The sequence below is a fragment of the Scyliorhinus torazame genome, chromosome 5 (genome assembly GCF_047496885.1).
Source record: "Scyliorhinus torazame isolate Kashiwa2021f chromosome 5, sScyTor2.1, whole genome shotgun sequence".
In the NCBI taxonomy this organism is placed as follows: Eukaryota; Metazoa; Chordata; class Chondrichthyes; order Carcharhiniformes; family Scyliorhinidae; genus Scyliorhinus; species Scyliorhinus torazame.
The window spans coordinates 2,337,002-2,360,970 of record NC_092711.1 but is presented as its reverse complement, the minus strand read 5'-3'; the positions used below and the strand labels follow the sequence as shown (position 1 = coordinate 2,360,970).

Genomic DNA, 23,969 nt, shown 5'->3' with positions numbered 1-23,969 from the left:
GGGGACAGTGTAGAGGGAGCTTTACTCTGTGTCTAACCCCGTGCTGTACCTGTCCTGGGAGTGTTTGATGGGGACAGTGTAGAGGGAGCTTTACTCTGTGTCTAACCCCGTGCTGTACCTGTCCTGGGAGTGTTTGATGGGGCAGTGTAGAGGGAGCTTTACTCTGTATCTAACCCCGTGCTGTACCTGCCCTAGGAGTGTTTGATGGGGACAGTGTAGAGGGAGCTTTACTCTGTATCTAACCCCGTGCTGTACCTGTCCTGGGAGTGTTTGATGGGGCAGTGTAGAGGGAGCTTTACTCTGTATCTAACCCCATGCTGTACCTGCCCTAGGAGTGTTTGATGGGGACAGTGTCCAGGGAGCTGAGTCTAACTCTCTATGTGTAGGGCTGTAGGGGAGGTTGCAGTGACAGGGAGCTGTTTCGGGTCAGCAATCAGAGAGGGTTTTGGATATTTAAATGAGCTGACGGTCCGAGAGACTATTGGGCTACAAAGGGGGAGGAGGTAGAGGTTGGGGGTCAGTGAGAGGCAGTGGGGGAGGGAGGGAGGATGAGGGGGGAGGGATGAGGGGGGATGAGGGGGGAGGGATGAGGGGGGAGGGAGGGAGGATGAGGGGGGAGGGAGTGAGGATGAGGGGGAGGGAGGGAGGATGAGGGGGGAGGGAGGGAGGATGAGGGGGAGGGAGGGAGGATGAGGGGGAGTGAGGCAGGATGAGGGGGAGGGAGGCAGGATGAGGAGGGGGAGGATGAGGGGAGGGAGGGGAGGATGAGGGAGGGGAGATGGGGGAAGGGGTTGAGGGGGAGGTAGGATGAAGGGGAGGGAGGGAGGATGAGGGGGGTTGGGAGGGAGGATGAGGGGGGAGGGAGGGAGGATGAGGGGGAGGGAGGGAGGATGAGAGGAGGGAGGGAGGATGAGGGGAGGGAGGGGGGTTGAGGGTGAGGCAGGCAGGATGAGGGGGGAGGGAGGTGGGATGAGGAAGGGGGAGGATGAGGGGGGAGGGAGGATGAGGGGGGAGGGAGGATGAGGGGGGGAGGGAGGCAGGATGAAGGGGAGGGAGGCAGGATGAAGGGGGAGGGAGGGAGGATGAAGGGGAGGGAGGGAAGATGAAGGGGGAGGGAGGGGGGTTGAGGGGGGAAGGAGGATGAGTGGGGGAGGGGGTTGAGTGGAGGGAGGGGGGTTGAGGGGGGAGTGGGTTGAGGGGAGGGAGGATGAGGGGAGGGAGGGGGTTGAGGGGGAGGGGTGTTGAGGGGGGAGTGGGGTAGAGGGTTGAGGGGGGGAGGGGGGGTTGAGGGGAGGGAGGGGTTGAGGGGGGAGGGGGGTTGAGGGGGAGAGGGGGGGTTGAGGGTTGAGGGGGGAGGGGGGTTGAGAGGGGAGGGGGGGTTGAGGGGGGATGGGGGGTTGAGGGGGTAGGGGGGTTTGAGAGGATAGGGGGGGTTGAGAGGGGAGGGGGGGTTGAGGGGGGAGGGGGGTTGAGAGGGGAGGGGGGGTTGAGGGGGTAGGGGGGTTGAGGGGGAGGGGGGGTTGAGGGGAGGGGGGGTTGAGGGGGGAGGGGGGGTTGAGGGGGGAGGGGGGGTTGAGGGGGGAGGGGGGTTGAGGGGAGAGGGGGGGTTGAGGGGAGAGGGGGGGTTGAGGGGAGAGGGGGGGTTGAGGGGGGAGGGGGGGTTGAGGGGGGAGAGGAGGGGTTGAGGGGGGAGGGGGGTTGAGGGGGGAGGGGGGGTTGAGGGGGGAGGGGGGGTTGAGGGGGTAGGGGGGGTTGAGAGGGGAGGGGGGGTTGAGAGGGGAGGGGGGGGTTGAGGGGGGAGGGGGGGTTGAGAGGGGAGGGGGGTTGAGGGGGGAGGGGGGTTGAGGGGGGAGGGGGGGTTGAGAGGGGAGGGGGGTTGAGGGGGAGGGGGGGTTGAGGGGGAGGGGGGGTTGAGGGGGAGGGGGGGTTGAGGGGGGAGGGGGGGTTGAGGGGGAGGGGGGGTTGAGGGGGAGGGGGGGTTGAGGGGGAGGGGGGGTTGAGGGGGGAGGGGGGTTTGAGGGGAGAGGGGTGGTTGAGGGGGGAGGGGGGGTTCAGGGGAAGTGGGGTTGAGGGGGGAGGGGGGGTTGAGGGGGGAGGGGGGGTTGAGGGGGAGGGGGGGGTTGAGGGGAGAGAGGGAGCCTGGATGAGGGGGGGGGGCTTGAGGCAGAATGAGGAGGGGGGAAGGATGAGGGGGGGGTTGAGGGGAGGCAGGATGTGGGTCTTGAGGCAGGATGAGGAGGGGGAGGGATCTGTGGCCTACCTTTGCCTCGCTGGATGAGGAGCTGGACCTCCCTCGGGACCGGGAACGTGACGAAGAGGAGGCGGAGGAAGAGGACCGAGCTCTCCTCCCGGAGCTGTCACTGGAGCTGGAGGAGGATCGTGACGATCTGCCCTTGCCGCGGGCCGGCTCGCTCTGCCCATCAGCTCCCCTGTCTCCGCCCGGAGCCTGCGCTGACCATGGCTCCGGATTCCGCTGCTCCGGCAAACAGGACGCCGGATCCCTCCCCCTGGCCGCACCGGGAGGCGGCGTCATCGCGGCCGGGGCTGGCCGCTTCTCCCCGTCTGCCGGCGGGTGCTTCCCCAAGATCGGTCCGGCACCAGGGGGAGGCTTGCCTCCGGAGTCTGCCCGACGCTCCGACCCCTCTCGGGGGGCCGGGGGAGGTCGTGCCTGGGCGGGATCGCCTGCCCGGCCCCGGGGAGGTGACCGACAGCGTCCCCGGCTGGCACCGTGAGCCTGGGCGCTCTCGCCCTCCGGCCGACTGGCTGCCCAGGCGGGCCTCTCTCCCGTGGCTGGCGGCGGTGGCGATCCAGACGTCTGATTGGGCGCCGGAGCTGACCGCCCCTGCATCCTGTGTGTCGGTGGGGTTCGAGGCGTCTCGACCGCTTGGGAGACTCCAGCCGGGGGCTGCCCACTCTCCGCCTGACAGGGTTGGGCAACTGAGCCGTCCTTCGCCCTCCCAGCTTTTGGAGAGCCGCCTGCGTTTTCCTGGGCTGGAGGCGGAGAATGTTCCTTCTGGGGTGGCGGGGTCGGGGACGGAGCGCCGGGCGCTCGTGACGATGGGACTGCGGACTGTTCCTCCGCCGTCTGGGGCTGTGCAGTCGGAGGCTGTTCCACCGCCGTCTGGGGCTGTGCATTCGGAGGCTGTTCGACTGCCGTCTGGGGCTGTGCATTCGGAGGCTGTTCCACTGCCGTCTGGGACTGTGCATTCGGAGGCTGTTCCTCCGCCGTCTGGGGCTGTGCATTCGGAGGCTGTTCCTCCGCCGTCTGGGACTGTTCAGTCGGAGGCTGTTCCACGGCCGTCTGGGGCTGTGCAGTCGGAGGCTGTTCCTCCGCCGTCTGGGGCTGTGCATTCGGAGGCTGTTCCACTGCCGTCTTGCTTGGGGCAGACGGAGACTGTCGCTTGATTGTCTGGGCTGGGCTCGACGGAGACTGTTCATTGACTGTCTGGGCTGGGCTAGACAGCGACTGTCCCTTGATTGTCTGGGCTGGATTAGACAGAGATGGTTCCTTCACTGTCTGGGCTGGGCGAGACGGAGACTGTTCCTTGACTGTCTGGGTCGCGGGAGGTAGAGATTGTTCCTGGACCGTCTGGGCTGGGCTAGACGGAGACGGTTGATTAACTGTCAAGGTCGGGGGAGCTGGAGACTGTTCCTGGGCTGGATTAGACGGAGACGGTTCGTTAATTGTCTGGGTCGGGCCAGGCGGAGATGGTTCTTCGACTGTCTGGGTTGGTAGACACTGAGGTTGTTCCTGCGCCACCACCTGGCTCTCCCCGATGGGCTTGGGCTGTGTGGTCTGGGGGTCTTCCTGTGGTTCCCTGGTCTGTGAGGAGACCCGACTGCGGGCCGCAGCCCTGGGGGGTGAGGGTGACCTGCCTTGGCCTCCTGGACTGGGCTGCGTTGGGGACAGGGTCCGCTCTGTGGCCACTGGCATTGGCGAGGGGTTCTTGTCCCTGCCCGGCGGAGGGGGGTGGCGAGTCCGCGGAGGGGGGCCTCCTGCGCTCGCGCCCGGCGGACCACCTCCTCCGCTCGGCCGGCCGCTCCTCTGCGGCCCCCTCGGCCTGGGCGAGCGAGGACGCGCCCGTCCCGGGGTTGTTCCTGGGGGGTTGAGGGGTCCGTTTCAGCTTGGCGGGGGGGGCCGCCCTCCTGTGGTCTCTGGGGGGCGAGGAGGGAGGCGGTTGGTCCGCCGGGGCTGGAGGCTTCTGTCGCCCCCCGCAGGGGGCCGGGACGAGCTCCTCCACCTCTTCCTCCTCGTCTTCCTCCTCCTCCGAGGGGTGGTTTCCTCCTTCCTCGACCTTCTGTGCTCTGCTTGCCCGTGTCGTCACCAGCGAACTGTCCTGTTTTTGGGAGTGGGGGAAAGCAGAAACGTCAGCAGCCTGCTGTCATTCTCCGCATCATCACACATCCCTCACGTAGGCCCAGCGTACACAACCGCAGCACTAGGTGACAGCAGGAAGCCTATCTGCCCTTCCGGTCTGTGCTAGCCCATTAAAGACCTGATGTGGCCATCTGGGATGGCCACTTACAAAGGGAAACATGGCCACTTGCAAAGAATTATGGGAAATATGGCCAATGCAGGATCCAGACGAACTCAGCTTAAGTGTATATTGGCCACTAGATAACCAGACACGATCGAAACCCCCAGCCGATTTGAACAAAGAAAATTACAGCACAGGAACAGGCCCTTCGGCCCTCCCAGCCTGCGCCGATTCAGATCCTTTATCTAAACCTGTCGCCTATTTTCCAAGGATCTACTTCCCTCTGTTCCCTGCCGGTTCATATATCTGTCTAGATGCATCTTAAATGACGCTATCGTGCCCACCTCTACCACCTCCGCTGGCAAAGCGTTCCAGGCACCCACCACCCTCTGCGTAATAAACTTTCCACGTACATCTCCCTTAAACTTTCCCCCTCTCACCTTGAAATCGTGACCCCTAGTAATTGACACCCCCACTCTTGGAAAAAGCTTGTTGCTGTCCACCCTGTCCATACCTCTCATGATTTTGTAGACCTCAATGAGATCCCCCCTCAACCTCCGTCTTTCCAACAAAAACAATCCTAATCTACTCAACCTCTCTTCATAGCTAGCACCCTCCATACCAGGCAACATCCTGGTGAACCTCCTCTGCACCCTCTCTAAAGCATCCACATCCTTCTGGTAATGTGGCGACCAGAACTGCACGCAGTATTCCAAATGTGGCCTAACCAAAGTCCTATACAACTGTAACATGACCTGCCGACTCTTGTACTCAATACCCCTTCCGATGAAGGCAAGCATGCCGTATGCCTTCTTGACCACTCTATCGACCTGCGTTGCCACCTCCAGGGTACAAGGGACCTGAACTCCCAGATCTCTCTGTACATCAATTTTCCCCAGGACTCTTCCACTGACCGTATAGTCCGCTCTTGAATCAGATCTTCCAAAATGCATCACCTCGCATTTGCCCGGATTGAACTCCATCTGCCATTTCTCTGCCCAACTCTCCATCTATCTATATTCTGCTGTATTCTCTGACAGTCCCCTTCACTATCTGCTACTCCACAAATCTTAGTGTCGTCTGCAAACTTGCTAATCAGACCACCTATACCTTCGTCCAGATCATTTATGTATATCACAAACAACAGCAGTCCGAGCACCGATCCCTGTGGAACACCACTGGTCACAGTTCTCCATTTTGAGACACTCCCTTCCACTACTACACTCTGTCTCCTGTTGCCCAGCCAGTTCTTTATCCATCTAGCTAGTACCCCATGAGACTTCACTTTCTCCATCAGCCTGCCATGGGGAACCTTATCAAACGCCTTACTGAAGTCCATGTATATGACATCTACAGCTCTTCCCTCACCAATCAACTTTGTCACTTCCTCAAAAAATTCTATTAGGTTTGAAAGACACGACCTCCCCTGCACAAAACCATGCTGCCTATCACTGATAAGCCCATTTTCTTCCAAATGGGAATAGATCCTATCCCTCAGTATCTTCTCCAGCAGCTTCCCGACCACTGACGTCAGGCTCAGCGGTCTATAATTACCTGGATTGTCCCTGCATTCCAATGGCCCATTTCCCCAGGAGAAAAGACTTGTACTCAGGTAAGACTCATCGGCGCCGCTCCCTTCACCCAGGAAGCCCAAACAGCCAAGGTCAATGACCGCTCAGGACACGCCCCGCCATCAAGGTACCCGCCCCTTTATTGGCCAAAATCAGAGGCATTATTGGGTCCAAAGCTGAGGACCGCTCCAAAAGAGCGCGAAAGTCCCGCAGGATAAAAAGAGACACTGCCATGTGCTCGGTCTCTCTTGGCCCCGACCTACGCCTAAAACCGGGTGCAGCATCACGACCAGAAGCAAGTTCAAGACCAACGATCGCTGCCAGATGGAGGAGCCCAGCAGAAACGAAGTCACTTCTCCAGACCCAGCCATGCCAGATCAGAACAAAGGCCTCGTTCCTCTGCATAAAGCCGGGTCCCTGAAATTAAGTACAGGTTGTTGTAGTGTTAGGTGGAGTTCAGCTTGTAGTGTTTTATGTTGCATGTCGAAGTAATTCTTGTGCGTAAATAAACGATCCTTGAAATTGAACTAACTGGTTGTTGGGCCTTTGATCGATATCCGGCTAAACCTTGTGGTGGTATCATTTGATACCTGGCGACTCTGAAAAGCAATATCCTCATTACTAACGGTCATGCTGACTTCCGCGTACGGCGATGACCAGCTAAGTCGCACGTTTCGGCAGTTCCCGGTGGAACGGACTTTTGGGCTCTTAATAGGAGCCCCAACGGCAATTTTAACGGCTAAAAACACTGTGCGGTAAACCAGAAGGGAATCCCCCTGGACACGGATGGAAAAAGGAGAGGAAAGTGGCCGGATTGCGGTGGATCCTCTAGAGCAGCGGCAAGGAAGGGAAGCAAAAACCAAGATGGCGTCGGAAGGTGGCAGTTTAATATGGGGCCCTGAACAACACGAGTTTTTGAAATGCTGCGTGGAAGAGCTTAAAAAGGAGATGAAGAAGGAGCTGTTGGCCCCGATATTACAGGCGATTGAAGGGCTAAAAGATGAGCAAAAGACCCAGGAGCAGGAGCTTCGGGTCGTGAAGGCAAAGGCTGCCGAGAACGAGGACGATATACAGGGCCTGGTGGTGAAGACGGAGATGCACGAGGCACACCATAAACGATGTGTGGAAAGGCTGGAGGTGCTGGAGAATAATGCGAGGAGGAAGAATTTAAGGATTCTTGGTCTTCCTGAAGGTGCAGAAGGGGCGGACGTCGGGGCATATGTGAGCACGATGCTGCACTCGTTAATGGGAGCGGAGGCCCCGACGGGTCCGTTGGAGGTGGAGGGAGCATACCGAGTTATGGCGCGAAGACCGAGGGCTGGAGAAATTCCTCGAGCCATAGTGGTGAGATTCCTCCATTTTAAGGACAGAGAGATGGTCCTAAGATGGGCAAAGAAAACTCGGAACAGCAGATGGGAGAACGCGGTGATCCGCGTATATCAAGACTGGAGTGCGGAGGTGGCGAGAAGGAGGGCGAGCTTTAATCGGGCCAAGGCGGTGCTTCATAAAAAGATCAAATTTGGAATGCTGCAGCCGGCAAGACTGTGGGTCACATATCAAGGGAAGCACCACTACTTTGAAACGGCGGATGAGGCGTGGACATTTATTGTTGAAGAGAAATTGGAATAAGCGGGTTGTGAAAAAGGACGTTTGAGACAAAGTGGTGGGGCGAATATGGGGGGCGAAGAGGGGGGAAAAGGGGGGTGAGATGATTTTTATGTTGTTAATCCTGCGACCCGGTAACTTTTCTCTCTTCCACAGGTTGTGGGGGAGGGAGGAAGGGAGGTGGAGGAGCTGGGGGCGTTGGCCATTGGGGGCGGGGCCAAAAGGGAAGCGCGGGCTTTGTTCCCGCGCTATGATAATTATGGCGGGAATAGGGAAGCAGGAAGGAGGGGGCGTCGCACGGTGCGAGCCGAGGTCACGGGGGGAAGCCGAGGTCGGCCAGAGTTTGCTGACTTCTGGGAGCAACATGGGGGGTGTAACTACGCTAGTGGGGGATCTAGCGGGGGGGGTGGGAGGGGGGATTTACTGGGTTGCGGCTGCTGGGGAGAAGGGGGAGCTGGTATGGGGTGGGGTGGGCGGGGCGGGGGGGCACCGCCTGGGGGGGACACAGCTGCGTGGGAACCGGGTGAGGAGCTGGAAAAAGGTGATGGCTAATCGACAAGGGGGGGGGGGGGGGTAGGAAGCCCCCCAACCCGGCTGATCACGTGGAATGTGAGAGGGCTGAACGGGCCGATAAAGAGGGCATGGGTACTCGCACACCTTAAGAAACTTAAGGCAGATGTGGTTATGTTACAGGAGACGCATTTGAAACTGATAGACCAGGTGAGACTACGCAAAGGATGGGTGGGGCAGGTGTTTCATTCGGGGCTAGATGCGAAAAACAGGGGGGTGGCTATATTAGTGGGGAAGCGGGTAATGTTTGAGGCAAAGACCATAGTGGCGGATAGTGGGGGCAGATACGTGATGGTGAGTGGCAAATTACAGGGGGAGGCGGTGGTCTTAGTGAACGTATATGCCCCGAACTGGGATGATGCCAACTTTATGAGGCGCATGTTAGGACATATCCCGGACCTAGAGGTGGGGAAGTTGGTAATGGGTGGAGATTTTAATACGGTGCTGGACCCAGGGCTGGACAGATCGAGGTCCAGGACTGGAAGGAGGCCGGCAGCAGCCAAGGTGCTTAAAGACTTTATGGAGCAGATGGGAGGGGTAGACCCATGGAGATTTAGTAGACCTAGGAGTAAGGAGTTTTCGTTTTTCTCCTATGTCCACAAAGTTTATTCGCGAATAGACTTTTTTGTTTAGGGAAGGGCGTTGATCCCGAAGGTGAGGGGGACGGAGTATATGGCTATAGCTATCTCGGATCACGCTCCACATTGGGTGGACTTGGAGATAGGGGAGGAAACAGAAGGGCGCCCACCCTGGAGAATGGACATGGGACTAATGGCGGATGAGGGGGTGTGTCTAAGGGTGAGGGGGTGTATTGAAAAGTACTTGGAACTCAATGATAATGGGGAGGTCCAGGTGGGAGTGGTCTGGGAGGCGCTGAAGGCGGTGGTTAGAGGGGAGCTGATATCAATCAGGGCACATAAAGGAAAGCAGGAGAGTAGGGAACGGGAGCGGTTGCTGCAAGAACTTCTGAGGGTGGACAGGCAATATGCGGAGGCACCGGAGGAGGGACTGTACAGGGAAAGGCAAAGGCTACACGTAGAATTTGATTTGCTGACTACGGGTACTGCAGAGGCACAGTGGAGGAAGGCACAGGGTGTACAATACGAATATGGGGAGAAGGCGAGCAGGTTGCTGGCACACCAATTGAGGAAAAGGGGAGCAGCGAGGGAAATAGGGGGAGTGAGGGATGAGGAGGGAGAGATGGAGCGGGGAGCAGAGAGAGTGAATGGAGTGTTCAAGGCATTCTATGAAAGATTATATGAAGCTCAGCCCCCGGATGGGAAGGAGAGAATGATGTGTTTTCTGGACCAGCTGGAATTTCCGAAGGTGGAGGAGCAGGAGAGGGTGGGACTGGGAGCACAGATCGAAATGGAGGAAGTAGTGAAAGGAATTAGGAGCATGCAGGCGGGGAAGGCTCCAGGACCGGATGGATTCCCAGTTGAATTTTACAGGAAATATGTGGACTTGCTCGCCCCGCTACTGATGAGAACCTTTAATGAGGCGAAGGAAAGGGGACAGCTGCCTCCGACTATGTCGGAGGCAACGATATCGCTTCTCCTAAAGAAAGAAAAAGACCCGCTGCAATGCGGGTCCTATAGGCCTATTTCCCTCCTGAATGTAGACGCTAAGATTCTGGCCAAGGTAATGGCAATGAGGATAGAGGATCTTGTCCCGGGGGTGGTCCATGAGGACCAAACTGGGTTTGTGAAGGGGAGACAGCTGAATACGAATATACGGAGGCTGCTAGGGGTAATGATGATGCCCCCACCAGAGGGGGAAGCGGAGATAGTGGTGGCGATGGATGCCGAGAAAGCATTTGATAGAGTGGAGTGGGATTATTTGTGGGAGGTGTTGAGGAGATTTGGCTTTGGAGATGAGTATATTAGATGGGTACAGCTGCTGTATAGGGCCCCGATGGCAAGCGTGGTCACGAATGGACGGGGATCTGCATATTTTCGGCTCCATAGAGGGACGAGGCAGGGATGTCCTCTGTCCCCATTATTGTTTGCACTGGCGATTGAGCCCCTGGCAATAGCATTGAGGGGTTCCAGGAAGTGGAGGGGAGTACTCAGGGGAGGAGAAGAACACCGGGTATCTCTGTATGCGGACGATTTGTTGTTGTATGTGTCGGACCCGGCGGAGGGGATGCCAGAGATAATGCAGATACTTAGGGAGTTTGGAGAATTTTCAGGATATAAACTGAACATGGGGAAAAGTGAGTTGTTTGTGGTGCATCCAGGGGGGCAGAGCAGAGAAATAGAGGACTTACCGCTGAGGAAGGTAACAAGGGACTTTCGCTACTTGGGGATCCAGATAGTCAAGAATTGGGGTACATTGCATAGGTTAAATTTAACGCGGTTGGTGGAACAGATGGAGGAGGACTTCAAGAGATGGGACATGGTATCCCTGTCACTGGCAGGGAGGGTGCAGGCGGTTAAAATGGTGGTCCTCCCGAGATTCCTTTTTGTGTTTCAGTGCCTCCCGGTGGTGATCACGAAGGCTTTTTTCAAAAGGATTGAGAAGAATATCATGAGTTTCGTGTGGGCCGGGAAGACCCCGAGAGTGAGGAGGGGATTTTTGCAGCGTAGTAGGGATAGGGGGGGACTGGCACTACCGAGCCTAAGTGAGTACTACTGGGCCGCCAATATCTCAATGGTATGCAAGTGGATGTGAGAAGAGGAGGGAGCGGCGTGGAAGAGATTGGAGAGGGCGTCCTGCAGGGGGACTAGCCTACAAGCTATGGTGACGGCGCCATTGCCGTTCTCACCGAAGAAATACACCACAAGCCCGGTGGTGGTGGCTGCTCTGAAAATCTGGGGGCAGTGGAGACGGCATAGGGGTAAGACGGGAGCCTCGGGGTGGTCCCCGATAAGAAATAACCATAGGTTTGCTCCGGGGAGAATGGATGGGGGATTTGGAACATGGCAAAGAGCAGGAGTAACACAATTGAGAGATCTGTTTGTAGATGGGACGTTTGCAAGTCTGGGAGCGCTGACCGAAAAGTATGGGTTGCCCCAAGGGAATGCATTCCGGTATATGCAACTGAGGGCTTTTGCGAGGCAACAGGTGAGGGAATTCCCGCAGCTCCCGACGCAGGAGGTGCAGGACAGAGTGATCTCAAAGACATGGGTGGGGCACGGTAAGGTATCAGATATATATAGGGAAATGAGGGACGAGGGGGAGATTATGGTAGATGAGCTGAAAGGGAAATGGGAAGAAGAGCTGGGGGAAGAGATTGAGGAGGGGCTGTGGGCTGATGCCCTAAGTAGGGTAAACTCATCGTCCTCGTGTGCCAGGCTAAGCCTGATACAGTTTAAGGTGTTACACAGGGCGCATATGACTGGAGCACGGTTCAGTAAATTTTTTGGGGTAGAGGATAGGTGTGCGAGATGCTCGAGAAGCCCAGCGAATCACACCCACATGTTCTGGTCATGTCCGGCACTACAGGGGTTTTGGGTGGGGGTGACAAAGGTGCTTTCGAAGGTGGTGGGGGTCCAGCTCGAACCAAGCTGGGGGTTGACTATATTCGGGGTTGCAGAGGAGCCGGGAGTGCAGGAGGCGAGAGAGGCTGATGTTTTGGCCTTTGCGTCCCTAGTAGCCCGGCGCTGGATACTGTTGATGTGGAAGGAAGCCAAACCCCCGGGTGTGGAGACCTGGATAAATGACATGGCAGGGTTTATAAAGCTGGAACGGATTAAGTTCGTCCTAAGGGGATCGGCTCAAGGGTTCACCAGGCGGTGGCAACCGTTCGTCGAATACCTCACAGAAAGATAGAGGGAATGGAAAAGAAGAAGACAGCAGCAGCATCCCGGGGGGGGGGGGGGGGGGGGGGGGGAGGAACCAGAAGGACTCTCAGGGATGTTAGTGTATAAGTGTAATATGTATAGGTTGTTGTTATAGGTAATTGTATATTGGACTGCTGAATTGTATTTTTGGAGAGTATTTATTTGGGACAAGGGAGTTGCCATTTAGTTTTGTTTTTTAATTTTGATGTTGTTTATATATTATTTATTTCTTGCTTAAAACTGGCCATTGTTATTTATATTGTTATATTACTGTGTAAAGGATACACAATGTACTGTCATGGTTGGCCAAAAATTTTCAATAAAATATATTTTTTTAAAAAACTGACGGTCATATTGGTGTCCAGTTAAAAGCAGCAACGTTATTGGCGTCTCCGGTGCAAATTGGCAACACTACCCAGCCTATTCCCCACATGTCAGCTCTAGCGCCCGGAAGGTTGAACCACAGAAAGGGCTACGGGCACAGATAGAGGCCAATCGGCCCGTCGCGGCTGCACCTGCAGAGAGAGAGAAACTAGCCGCTCCTTCCAGCGCCTCGGTGACAGGGCCTCATCAACGGGTTCAACCTTCCAACCAAGACACTCACGGCCAGGGGCGTCCTTCACATTCTCTGCCACCCCTGGCCCCCTCCCGCCCCCCCCCCCGACACACAATCCTAATTCCCCTCCGCTCCTGCCAATTATTCAAACTCAGTCGCCATTTGTTACCACTACAGAGTGTTCTTCTGAGCCTTTTCTCCTTTGCAGTTGGTGACTGGCGTCGGTTGACGTGTTACGACACCCAAGGGTCGTGCAGGGTCAATACCAGCCCCACTTGACCCTGGAGACACATATAAGGGTCCCCCCCCCCCTGTTTATTCTTCCATATTCCGAGTTCAATCCCTCAATTCCCACTTCTTTTATTTTTGCCGCCAAGGGTTCGATCCGTGGATGATTTATGGGCCTGTGACTTTAAGGCAGCCTGCCATTTTAATTAGAAGCCAAAGGAGGCCGTGGCCTGCGCCTTTAACGGGAGGTGATTGAATCATTCAGATTCTGACTCCTCTCTCGCTCTAGAACAGGCTGACGCGAGCAGAATCCAGAAGCTGACAACTCTCTCTCACTCTAGAATAGGCTGACGCGAGCAGAATTCAGAATCTGACACCTCTCTCACTCTAGAACAGGCGGACGCGAGCAGAATCCAGAATCTGACAATTCTGTCTCACTCTAGAATAGGGTGACGTGAGCAGAATCCAGAATCTGACAACTCTCTCACTCTAGAATAGGCTGACGCGAGCAGAATCCAGAATCTGACAACTCTCTCACTCTAGAATAGGCTGACTCGAGCAGAATCCAGAATCTGACAACTTTTCCACTCTAGAACAGGCTGATGCGAGCAGAATCCAGAATCTGACAATTCTGTCTCACTCGAGAATACGCTGACGCGAGCAGAATCCAGAATCTGACAATTCTGTCTCACTCTAGGATCGGCTGACGCGAGCAAAATCCAGAATCTGACAAGTCTCTCACTCTAGAACAGGCTGATGCGAGCAGAATCCAGCATCTGACAATTCGATCTCACTCGAGAATAGGCTGACGCGAGCAGAATCCAGAACCTGCCAACTCTCCCACTCTAGAGTAGACTGGCGCGAGCAGAATCCAGAATCTAACAACTCCCACTCTAGAATGGGCTGACGCAAGCAGAATCTGACAACTCTGTCACTCTCGAACAGACTGACGCGAGCAGAATCCAGAATCTAACAACTCCCACTCTAGAATAGGCTGACGCAAGCAGAATCTGACAACTCTCTCACTCTCGAACAGGCTGACGCGAGCAGAATCCAGAATCTAACAACTCCCACTCTAGAATAGGCTGACGCAAGCAGAATCTGACAACTCTCTCACTCTCGAACAGGCTGACGCGAGCAGAATCCAGAATCTGACAATTCTATCTCACTCTAGAATAGGCTGACGCGAGCAGAATCCAGAATCCATGATGTGAAGCCAGGGGCCTCTCCTGCGAGAGGGGAGCAAGATATCGCTAACTGCAAGGGAGATCATCACAGGGGTAAACCAGAGGCTTTAACCCACCCTCACACCGTGAAGAAAATGCACTGAATAACTCATCACCTGAACCAAGGACGCTTTTGACCTTAATCCTTATTATTTTTTACCCCTTTCCACCCCTCTGTTGTTTGTCTGTCTTGTGCGTGTGGGTAGAGGGTGGTAGTTAAAGGGGAGGTCAGCGTGTCGTTAAGCAGCTGTATTCACTGCATGTTTCATGTTTTTCTGGTTATAAATAAACAGTAATTGTGCTTAAAGCTAAAAGCTGGTAACTGTAATTATTGTCAGGAAGCTTGGGGACAATAATTAAGAATTATTGGCGAATTACTGGTGCTGTGACTCCTGGGCGAGTGGGGCTGGAATTAACCTCGCACTAGTCCAGTGCGTCGTAACACACAAGGGTCTGTGCTGGGACAACAACTTTTCACGATATACATTAACGATCTGGAAGAAGGAACTGAAGGCTCTGTTGCTAAGTTTGCAGATGGTACAAAGATCTGTAGAGGGTCAGGTAGTATTGAGGAAGCAGGGGGCTGCAGAAGGACTCGGACAGGCTGGGAGAGCGGGCAATGAAGTGGCAGATGGAATACAATGTGGAAAGTGTGAGGTTACGCACTTTGGAAGGAGGAATTTAGGCACAGACTATTTTCTAAATGGGGAAACGCTTCGGAAATCAGAAGCACAAAGGGACTTGGGAGTCCTTGTTCACGATTCTCTTAAGGTTAACGGGCAGGTTCAGTCGGCAGTTAGGAAGGCAAATGCAATGTTAGCATTCACGTCGAGAGGGCGAGAATACAAGACCAGGGATGTACTTCTGAGGCTGTATAAGGCTCCCATTTGGAGTATTGTGAGCAGTTTCGTTCCCCGTATCTAAGGAAGGATGTGCTGGCCTTGGAAAGGGTCCGGAGGAGGTTCACACGAACAATCCCTGGAATGAAGAGCTTGTCGTATGAGGAACGGTTGAGGACACTGGGTCTGTACTCGTTGGAGTTTAGAAGGATGAGGGGGATCTTATTGAAACTTACAGGATACTGCGAGGCCAGGATAGAGTAGATGTGGAGAGGATGTTTCCACTTGTAGGAGAAACTAGAAGCAGAGGACACAATCTCAGACTGAAGGGACGATCCTTTAAAACAGAGATGAGGAGGGATTTCTTCAGCCAGCGGGTGGTGAATCTGTGGAACTCTTTGCCGCAGAAGGCTGTGGAGGCCAAATCACCGAGTGTCTTTAAGACAGAGATAGATAGGCTCTTGATTAATAAGGGGGATCAGGGGTTATGGGGAGGAGGCAGGAGAATGAGGATGAGAAAAATATCAGCCATGATTGAATGGCGGAGCAGACTCGATGGGCCGAGTGGCCTAATCCTGCTCCTATGTCTTAGGGGTCTTATAAGTGAATTCACCATGGGAGGAGGAGCTGGGGGAGGAGATTGAGGAAGTCTGTGGGCTGATGCCCTGGGTAGGGTTAATTCCTCCTCCTCGTGTGCCAGGCTCAGCCTGATACAATTTAAGGTGGTCCACAGAGCTCACTTGACGGGGGCGAGGTTGAGTAGGTTCTTTGGGGTAGAGGACAGATGTGGAAGGTGCTCAGGGAGCCCGGCGAACCATGTCCATATGTTTTGGTCATGCCCGGCACTGGAGGGGTTCTGGAGAGGAGTGGCGGGAGCAATATCTCAGGTGGTGGAAGTCCGGGTCAAGCCAAGCTGGGGGCTAGCAATATTTGGAGTAGTGGACGAGCCGGGAGTGCAGGAGGCCAAAGAGGCCGGAATTCTGGCCTTTGCGTCCCTAGTAGCCCAGCGAAGGATCTTGCTAATGTGGAAGGAGGCGAAGCCCCCCAGCCTGGAGGCCTGGACAAACGGCATGGCTGGGTTCATAAAATTGGAGAGAATTAAGTTCGCTTTGAGAGGGTCTGCACAGGGGTTCTACAGGCGGTGGCAACCGTTCCTAGACTACCTCGCGGAGCGTTAGAGGAAGGTCGGTCAGCAGCAGCAGCAACCCTGGGGGGGGAAACGAGAGATTGTTTGAGGGGACGGACGAGCGGGGGATAACATGGAGGGTGGCGGAAACTGGCACGAATGGGCGAGAGCCAGTGTATAAAGCTATGTAAATATACCATCTTGCCATGTATATATCTTGCTCAGGGAGAATTTGCGTTATTTTGTTACGGGGGTTGTTTGTAAGGGGAAAAAATTGTGTTGTTAAAAAACTATAATAAAAATATTATTAAAAAATAAAAATGAGTGAATTCACCAAAGGTTCTTAAAGAAATACCCAAAGTCTTTCGCACTCAGCTGCCCAATGAGTAGTCACCAGATTTGTCGACATAAACACGATTACTGTTTATTTACAGCAAGAACTGGAACAAAACATGCAGCAAATGCAACTGGTTACCCATGATCTCATTTCCCGCTTTAACTTACCCCCCCACCCAAGGCAGACAAACACAGAGGGGAAGAAGGGGGTGAAAAAAAAAACGTTAACAAAAGAGGCGATGTTTCAGGTGGCGGTTTACTTCTCGCCAAACTTTACTTTCAGTCAGAGGTGTTCATGGTCGATGAATTTGGATTGCTGGAGTTTCAGAAGTACAGTATTCACAGCCTCTACTTAGAAACATACATCGAAAATAGAAGCAGGAGGAGGCCATTCAGCCCTTCGAGCCCGCTCCGCCCTTCATTATAGTCATGTTGCAGCTGTTTCGAGCCTTCGTTAGGCCACACTTGGAGTCCAGTGTTCAGTTCTGGTCGCCACACTACCAGAAAGATCTGGAGGCATTATGATCATGGCTGAACATCACATTCAATACCCTCATTTCCCCCCACCCCCCACCCCCCGCCCCGCCCATCCCTTGATCCAAAGAACAAAGAACAAAGAAAAGTACAGCACAGGAACAGACCCTTCGGCCCTCCAAGCCCGTGCCGACCAAGCTGCCCGACTAAACTACAATCTTCTACACTTCCTGGGTCCGTATCCCTCTATTCCCATCCTATTCATGTATTTGTCAAGATGCCCCTTAAATGTCACTATCGTCCCTGCTTCCACCACCTCCTCCGGTAGCGAGTTCCAGGCATCCACTACTCTCTGCGTAAAAAACTTGCCTCGTACATCTCCTCTAAACCTTGCCCCTCGCACCTTAAACCTATGCCCCCTAGTAATTGACCCCTCTACCCCGGGGAAAAGCCTCTGACTATCCACTCTGTCTATGCCGCTCATCATTTTGCAGACCTCTATCAGGTCGCCCCTCAACCTCCGTCGTTCCAGTGAGAACAAACCGAGTTTATTCAACCGCTCCTCATAGCTAATGCCCTCCATACATTATCCTGGTAAATCTCTTCTGCACCCTCTCGCTCACTGGGCTAAATCGCTGGCTTTGAAAGCAGACCAAGGCAGGCCAGCAGCACGGTTCAATTCCCGTACCAGCCTCCCCGAACAGGCGCCGGAATGTGGCGACTAGGGGCTTTTCCCAGTAACTTCATTGAAGTCTACTCGTGACAATAAGCGATTTTCATTTTTTCATTTAATTTCTAAAGCCTCCACATCCTTCTGGTAGTGTGGCGACCAGAATTGAACACTCTACTCCAAGTGTGGCCTAACTATGGTTCTATACAGCTGCAACATGACTTGCCAACTCTTATACTCAATGCCCCGGCCAATGAAGGCAAGCATGCCGTATGCCTTCTTGACTACCTTCTCCACCTGTGTCGCCCCTTTCAGTGACCTGTGGACCTGTACTCCTAGATCTCTCTGACTTTCAATACTCTTGAGGGTTCTACCATTCACTGTATATTCCCTACCTGCATTAGACCTTCCAAAATGCAGTACCTCACATTTGTGTAATGGGAGGCTCTGAGGAGGGTGAATGCATCCTCGTTGTGTGCTGGGCTAGGCCTCATTCAGTTTAAAGTGGGCCACAGGGCTCACATGACTTTGGCCAGAATGAGCAGGTTTTTTGAGGGGGTGGGGGTTAGGTGTGGGCGGTGCGCTGGGGGGACGACGACATGTGAACCATGTCCACATGTTTTGGGCCTGTCCGAAGCCTGGGGGATTCTGGCGGAGGTTCGCTGACGCGATGTCGGAGGTGCTGAGGGTGATCCCTCAGGTGATCCCGAGTCCTGAATTGGCAGTGTTTTCGGAGTGTCGGGAGGCCCGGGAGTCCAGAGAGCGAGAGAGGCCGACTTTCTGGCCTCTGCCTCTCTGGTCGCCCGGAGACGGATCCTGGTGGGATGGAGGGACTCGGGAGCCGCAGAAACCGGGAGTGTGGGTGAGCGACCTCGCAGAATTCCTTTGGCTGGATAGAAAATCAAGTTCACCTTGAGGGGGACTGTGGGGGGGTTCGCCCGGAGAGGGAAACCCTTTATATATTTTATCCAGGTTAGTTAAGTTGGGGGGGGGCTCATTGACCAGATGTCCGTAACATTCACAAACCAAGAAAGCCCAACAATGCCTCTACTTACTTCGGAAGCGAACGAAATTTGGCATGTCTGCATCGACTCTCACAAACTTCTACAGATGTGCGATAGAGAGAATCCTATCCGGCTGCATCACAGGTATTGTCTACTTTGTACGTACTCTGTACGTTCCCTTGGCCGCAGAAAAATAATTTTCACTGTACTTCGGTACATGTGACAATCAAATCAAATCGAACAGGAGAGGTGAGGAAGTGTATGTGTGAGTGTGCGTGTGTGTGAAAGAGAGTGTATGAGAGAATGTGTGTGTGTGTGTGTGTGTGTGTGTGAAACAGTGTGTGTGTCAGTGTGTGAGAGAGAGTGTGTGTGAGAGAGTGTGTGTGAGAGAGAGTGTGTGTGTCAGTGTGTGAGAGAGATTGTGTGAGAGTGTGTGAGAGAGTGTGTGTGTATGAGAGTGTGTGAGAGTGTGTGTGTATGAGAGTGTGTGAGAGAGTGCGTGAGAGAATGTGTGTGAGAGTGTGCGCGTGTGTGAGAGTGTGTGAGAGAATGTGTGTGAGAGTGTGTGTGTGAGAGTGTGTATGTGAGAGTGCGAGTGTGTGTGTGAGTGTGTGAGAGAAAGTGTGTGTGTCAGTGTGTGAGAGAGATTGTGTGAGAGTGTGTGAGAGTGTGTGTGTGTGAGAGTGTGAGAGAGAGTGCGTGAGAGAATGTGTGTGAGAGTGTGTGTGTGAGAGTGTGTATGTGAGAGTGCGAGTGTGTGTGAGTGTGTGTGTGAGAGTGTGTGCAAGTGTGAGAGAGTGTATGAGAGAGTGCGTGAGAGAATGTGTGTGAGAGTGTGCGCGTGTGTGAGAGAGAGTGTGTGTGTCAGTGTGTGAGAGAGTGTGTGAGTGTATGAGAGTGTGTGAGAGAGTGCATGAGAGAATGAGTGTGTGAGAGTGTGTATGAGAGAGTGTGTGAGAGAGTGTGTGTGTGCGAGTGTGTGAGAGAGTGTTTGAGAGTGTGTGAGAGAGTGCGTGAGAGAATGTGTGTGTGAGAGAGTGTGCGCGTGTGTGAGAGTGTGTGTGTGAGAGAGAGTGTGTGTGTGTATGAAATTATACTTTTGGAGGAGTTTAAAATTGAATTCCTGATGTAGTGAGAACTCATGTGGAAGAACAGGGGGTTAAAACTGCGAGATTAGCAGCGGAAATGGCAGATGATTATGAATTAGTTCATAAATCAAAGATTGGTTTCCGACATCAGTTTCAGCCGATGACGGATAGCAACTGGGGACATGAGAAATCCTCAAGTGGTAAAGGTAAAGATAATCTGATGGGAGATAATAAGGAGAGTGCATCTCAGATTTTTTTTTTTAATCCAGGAGGGTGAAGAGACATGAAAAGTTTCAAATGTTTTCACTGTAATAAACTAGGCCATGTAAAGTCACAGTGTTGGTGGTTGAAGAAAAGCACGGCTGTGGTAAAACAGGATAAGACAGTGGGGTTTGTTAAAGTGGCAAAGGAAATCTCAAGTGAAGCGAAGGAGGTGCAAAAGATTGTACAGCCTGATCAAGAGGTGATTGATAAGAAGGGCCTGATCAAGAGGTGATTGATAAGAAGGTGCCAGATCTCGTTAAAGAATCTACTTGTGTGGGTAAAGTTTACTCATGTGTATCAGGAGGAGCAGGTAAAGAAGTCACAATTTTAAGAGATACAGGAGCTGGTCAATCTTTAATGGTAAGAGATGAGGAATTATGTAGTTTGGGAAGAATGTTGCCAGAAAAGGTGGTGATATGTGGAATTCAGGGTGAGAGGAGTAGCGTTCCATTATCTAAGGTAAGGTTGGAAAGGCCAGTGAAGAGTGGTGAAGTGGTAGTAGGAGTAATAGAGAAACTATCTTGTCCAGGAATACAGTTTATCTTGGGTAATGATATAGCTGGATCGCAGGTGGGAGTGATGCCTACTGTGGTTGATAAGCCAGTGGAAAATCAGACAACTGAAGTGTTGAAGGACGAATATCCTGGGATTTTTCTGGAGTGTGTAGGAACAAGGTCGCAAAGTCACAGGTTAAGACAAGAGGAGAAATCAAAGAGTGAAGATGAAGTTGAAGTGCAATTATCAGAAACGATTTCTGATCAGATGGTTGAAAAAGAACAAGAACAGGTGGAGGAAAAATACTTTTCACTGTACCTCGGTACACGTGACAATAAACAAATCCAATCCACTCCAATCCAGGATGAGGCGGATATTTTTAGTTCAGAATTTTGGCGGAGTTAGGCAGGCAGGGAAGAGATGGTCGAGTGAGGGAACCATGGTTGACAAGAGAGGTTGAATGTCTTGTTAAGAGGAAGAAGGAGACTTATGTAAGGCTGAGGAAACAAGGTTCAGACAGGGCGTTGGAGGGATACAAGATAGCCAGGAGGGAACTGAAGAAAGGGATTAGGAGAGCTAAGAGAGGGCATGAACAATCTTTGGCGGGTAGGATCAAGGAAAACCCCAAGGCCTTTTACACATATGTGAGAAATATGAGAATGACTAGAGCGAGGGTAGGTCCGATCAAGGACAGTAGCGGGAGATTGTGTATTGAGTCTGAAGACATAGGAGAGGTCTTGAACGAGTACTTTTCTTCTGTATTTACGAATGAGAGGGGCCATATTGTTGGAGAGGACAGTGTAAAACAGACTGGTAAGTTCGAGGAAAGCGGAAGTAAGGCCATTCGGCCCATCGAGTCCACTCCACCATTCAATCATGGCTGATTTCAACTCCATTTACCCGCTCTCTCTCCATAGCCCTTAATTCCTCGAGAAATCAAGAATTTATCAACTTCTGTCTTAAAGACACTCAACGTCCCGGCCTCCACCGCCCTCTGTGGCAATGAATTCCACAGACCCACCACTCTCTGGCTGAAGAAATTTCTCCTCATCTCTGTTCTAAAGTGACTCCCTTTTATTCTAAGGCTGTGCCCCCGGGTCCTAGTCTCCCCTGCTAATGGAAACAACTTCCCTACGTCCACCCTATCTAAGACATTCATTATCTTGTAAGTTTCTATTAGATCTCCCCTCAACCTCCTAAACTCCAATGAATATAATCCCAGGATCCTCAGACGTTCATCGTATGTTAGGCCTACCATTCCAAGGATCATCCGTGTGAATCTCCGCTGGACCCGCTTCAGTGCCAGTATGTCCTTCCTGAGGTGTGGTGCCCAAAATTGCTCACAGTATTCTAAATGGGGCCTAACTAATGCTTTATAAAGCTTCAGAAGTACATCCCTGCTTTTATATTCCAAGCCTCTTGAGATAAATGACAACATTGCATTTGCTTTCTTAATTACGGACTCAACCTGCAAGTTTACCTTTAGAGAATCCTGGACTAGGACTCCCAAGTCCCTTTGCACTTCAGCATTATGAATTTTGTCACCGTTTAGAAAATAGTCCATGCCTCTATTCTTTTTTCCAAAGTGCAAGACCTCGCACTTGCCCACGTTGAATTTCATCAGCATTTCTTGGACCACTCTCCTAAACTGTCTAAATCTTTCTGCAGCCTCCCCACCTCCTCCATACTACCTGCCCCTCCACCTATCTTTGTATCATCGGCAAACTTAGCCAGAATGCCCCCAGTCCCGTCATCTAGATCGTTAATATATAAAGAGAACAGCTGTGGCCCCAACACTGAACCCTGCGGGACACCACTCGTCTCCGGTTGCCATTCCGAAAAAGATCCTTTTATCCCAACTCTCTGCCTTCTGCCCGACAGCCAATCGTCAATCCATGTTAGTACCTTGCCTCGAATACCATGGGCCCTTATTTTACTCAGCAGTCTCCCGTGAGGCACCTTATCAAAGGCCTTTTGGAAGTCAAGATAGATAAAATCCATTAGCTCTCCTTGGTCGAACCTATTTGTTATCTCTTCAAAGAACTCTAACAGGTTTGTCAGGCACGACCTCCCCTTACTAAATCCATGCTGACTTGTCCTAATCCGACCCTGCACTTCCAACAATTTAGAAATCTCATCCTTAACAATGGATTCTAAAATCTTGCCAACAACCGAGATTAGGCTAATTGGCCTATAATTTTCCATATTTTTCCTTGTTCCCTTCTTGAACAGGGGGGTTACAACAGCGATTTTCCAATCCTCTGGGACTTTCCCTGACTCCAGTGGCTTTTGAAAGATCATAACTAACGCCTCCACTATTTCTTCAGCTATCTCCTTTAGAACTCTAGGATGTAGCCCATCTGGGGTGGTACCAGGAGATTGGAGAGTGGCGAATGTCGTGCCCCTGTTCAAAAAAGGGACTAGGGATAACCCTGGGAATTACAGGCTAGTTAGTCTTACTTCGGTGGTAGGCAAAGTAATGGAAAGGGTACTGAAGGATAGGATTTCTGAGCATCTGGAAAGACACTGCTTGATTAGGGATAGTCAGCACGGATTTGTGAGGGGTAGGTCTTGCCTTACAAATCTTATTGAATTCTTTGAGGAGGTGACCAAGCATGTGGATGAAGGTAAAGCAGTGGATGTAGTGTACATGGATTTTAGTAAGGCATTTGATAAGGTTCCCCATGGTAGGCTTATGCAGAAAGTAAGGAGGCATGGGATAGTGGGAAATTTGGCCAGTTGGATAACAAACTGGCTAACCGATAGAAGTCAGAGAGTGGTGGTGGATGGCAAATATTCAGCCTGGAGCCCAGTTACCAGTGGCGTACCGCAGGGATCATTTCTGGGTCCTCTGCTGTTTGTGATTTTCATTAATGACTTGGCTGAGGGAGTTGAAGGGTAGGTCAGTAAATTTGCAGACGATACGAAGATTGGTGGAGTTGTGGATAGTGAGGAGGGCTGTTGTCAGCTGCAAAGAGACATAGATAGGATGCAGAGCTGGGCTGAGAAGTGGCAGATGGAGTTTAACCCTGAAAGGTGTGAGGTTGTCCATTTTGGAAGGACAAATATGAATGCAGAATACAGGGTTAACGGTAGAGTTCTTGGCAATGTGGAGGAGCAGAGAGATCTTGGGGTCTATTTTCATACATCTTTGAAATTTGCCACTCAAGTGGATAAAGCTGTGAAGAAGGCCTATGGTGTGCTAGCGTTCATTAACAGAGGGATTGAATTTAAGAGCCGTGAGGTGATGATGCAGCTGTACAAAACTTTAGTAAGGCCACATTTGGAGTACTGCGTACAGTTCTGGTCGCCTCATTTTAGGAATGATGTGGAAGCTTTGGAAAAGGTGCAAAGGAGATTTACCAGGATGTTGCCTGGAATGGAGAGTAGGTCTTACGAGGAAAGGTTGAGGGTGCTAGGCCTTTTCTCATTAGAACGGAGAAGGATGAGGGGAGACTTGGTAGAGGTTTAGAAGATGATATGGGGAATAGATAGATAGACGGTCAGATACTTTTTCCCCGGGTGGAACAAACCATTACAAGGGGACATAAATTTAAGGTGAATGGTGGAAGATATAGGGGGGATGTCAGAGGTAGGTTCTTTACCCAGAGAGTAGTGGGGGCATGGAATGTATTGCCTGTGGAAGTAGTTGAG

General features: G+C 52.6%; 1 protein-coding gene across 1 annotated transcript in view; it reads right to left on the bottom strand.

The window, feature by feature from the left end:
- Nucleotides 1–3,520: 3,520 nt before the first annotated feature.
- LOC140418135 (uncharacterized) overlaps nucleotides 3,521–23,969 on the bottom strand; it is a 122,979-nt gene continuing 102,530 nt past the window's right edge. The window contains exon 6 of the mRNA XM_072501549.1: nucleotides 3,521–4,337. Coding sequence (XP_072357650.1) covers nucleotides 3,681–4,337 — 657 coding nt within the window. The 3' untranslated portion in view covers nucleotides 3,521–3,680. The remainder of the gene's footprint in view (nucleotides 4,338–23,969) is intronic.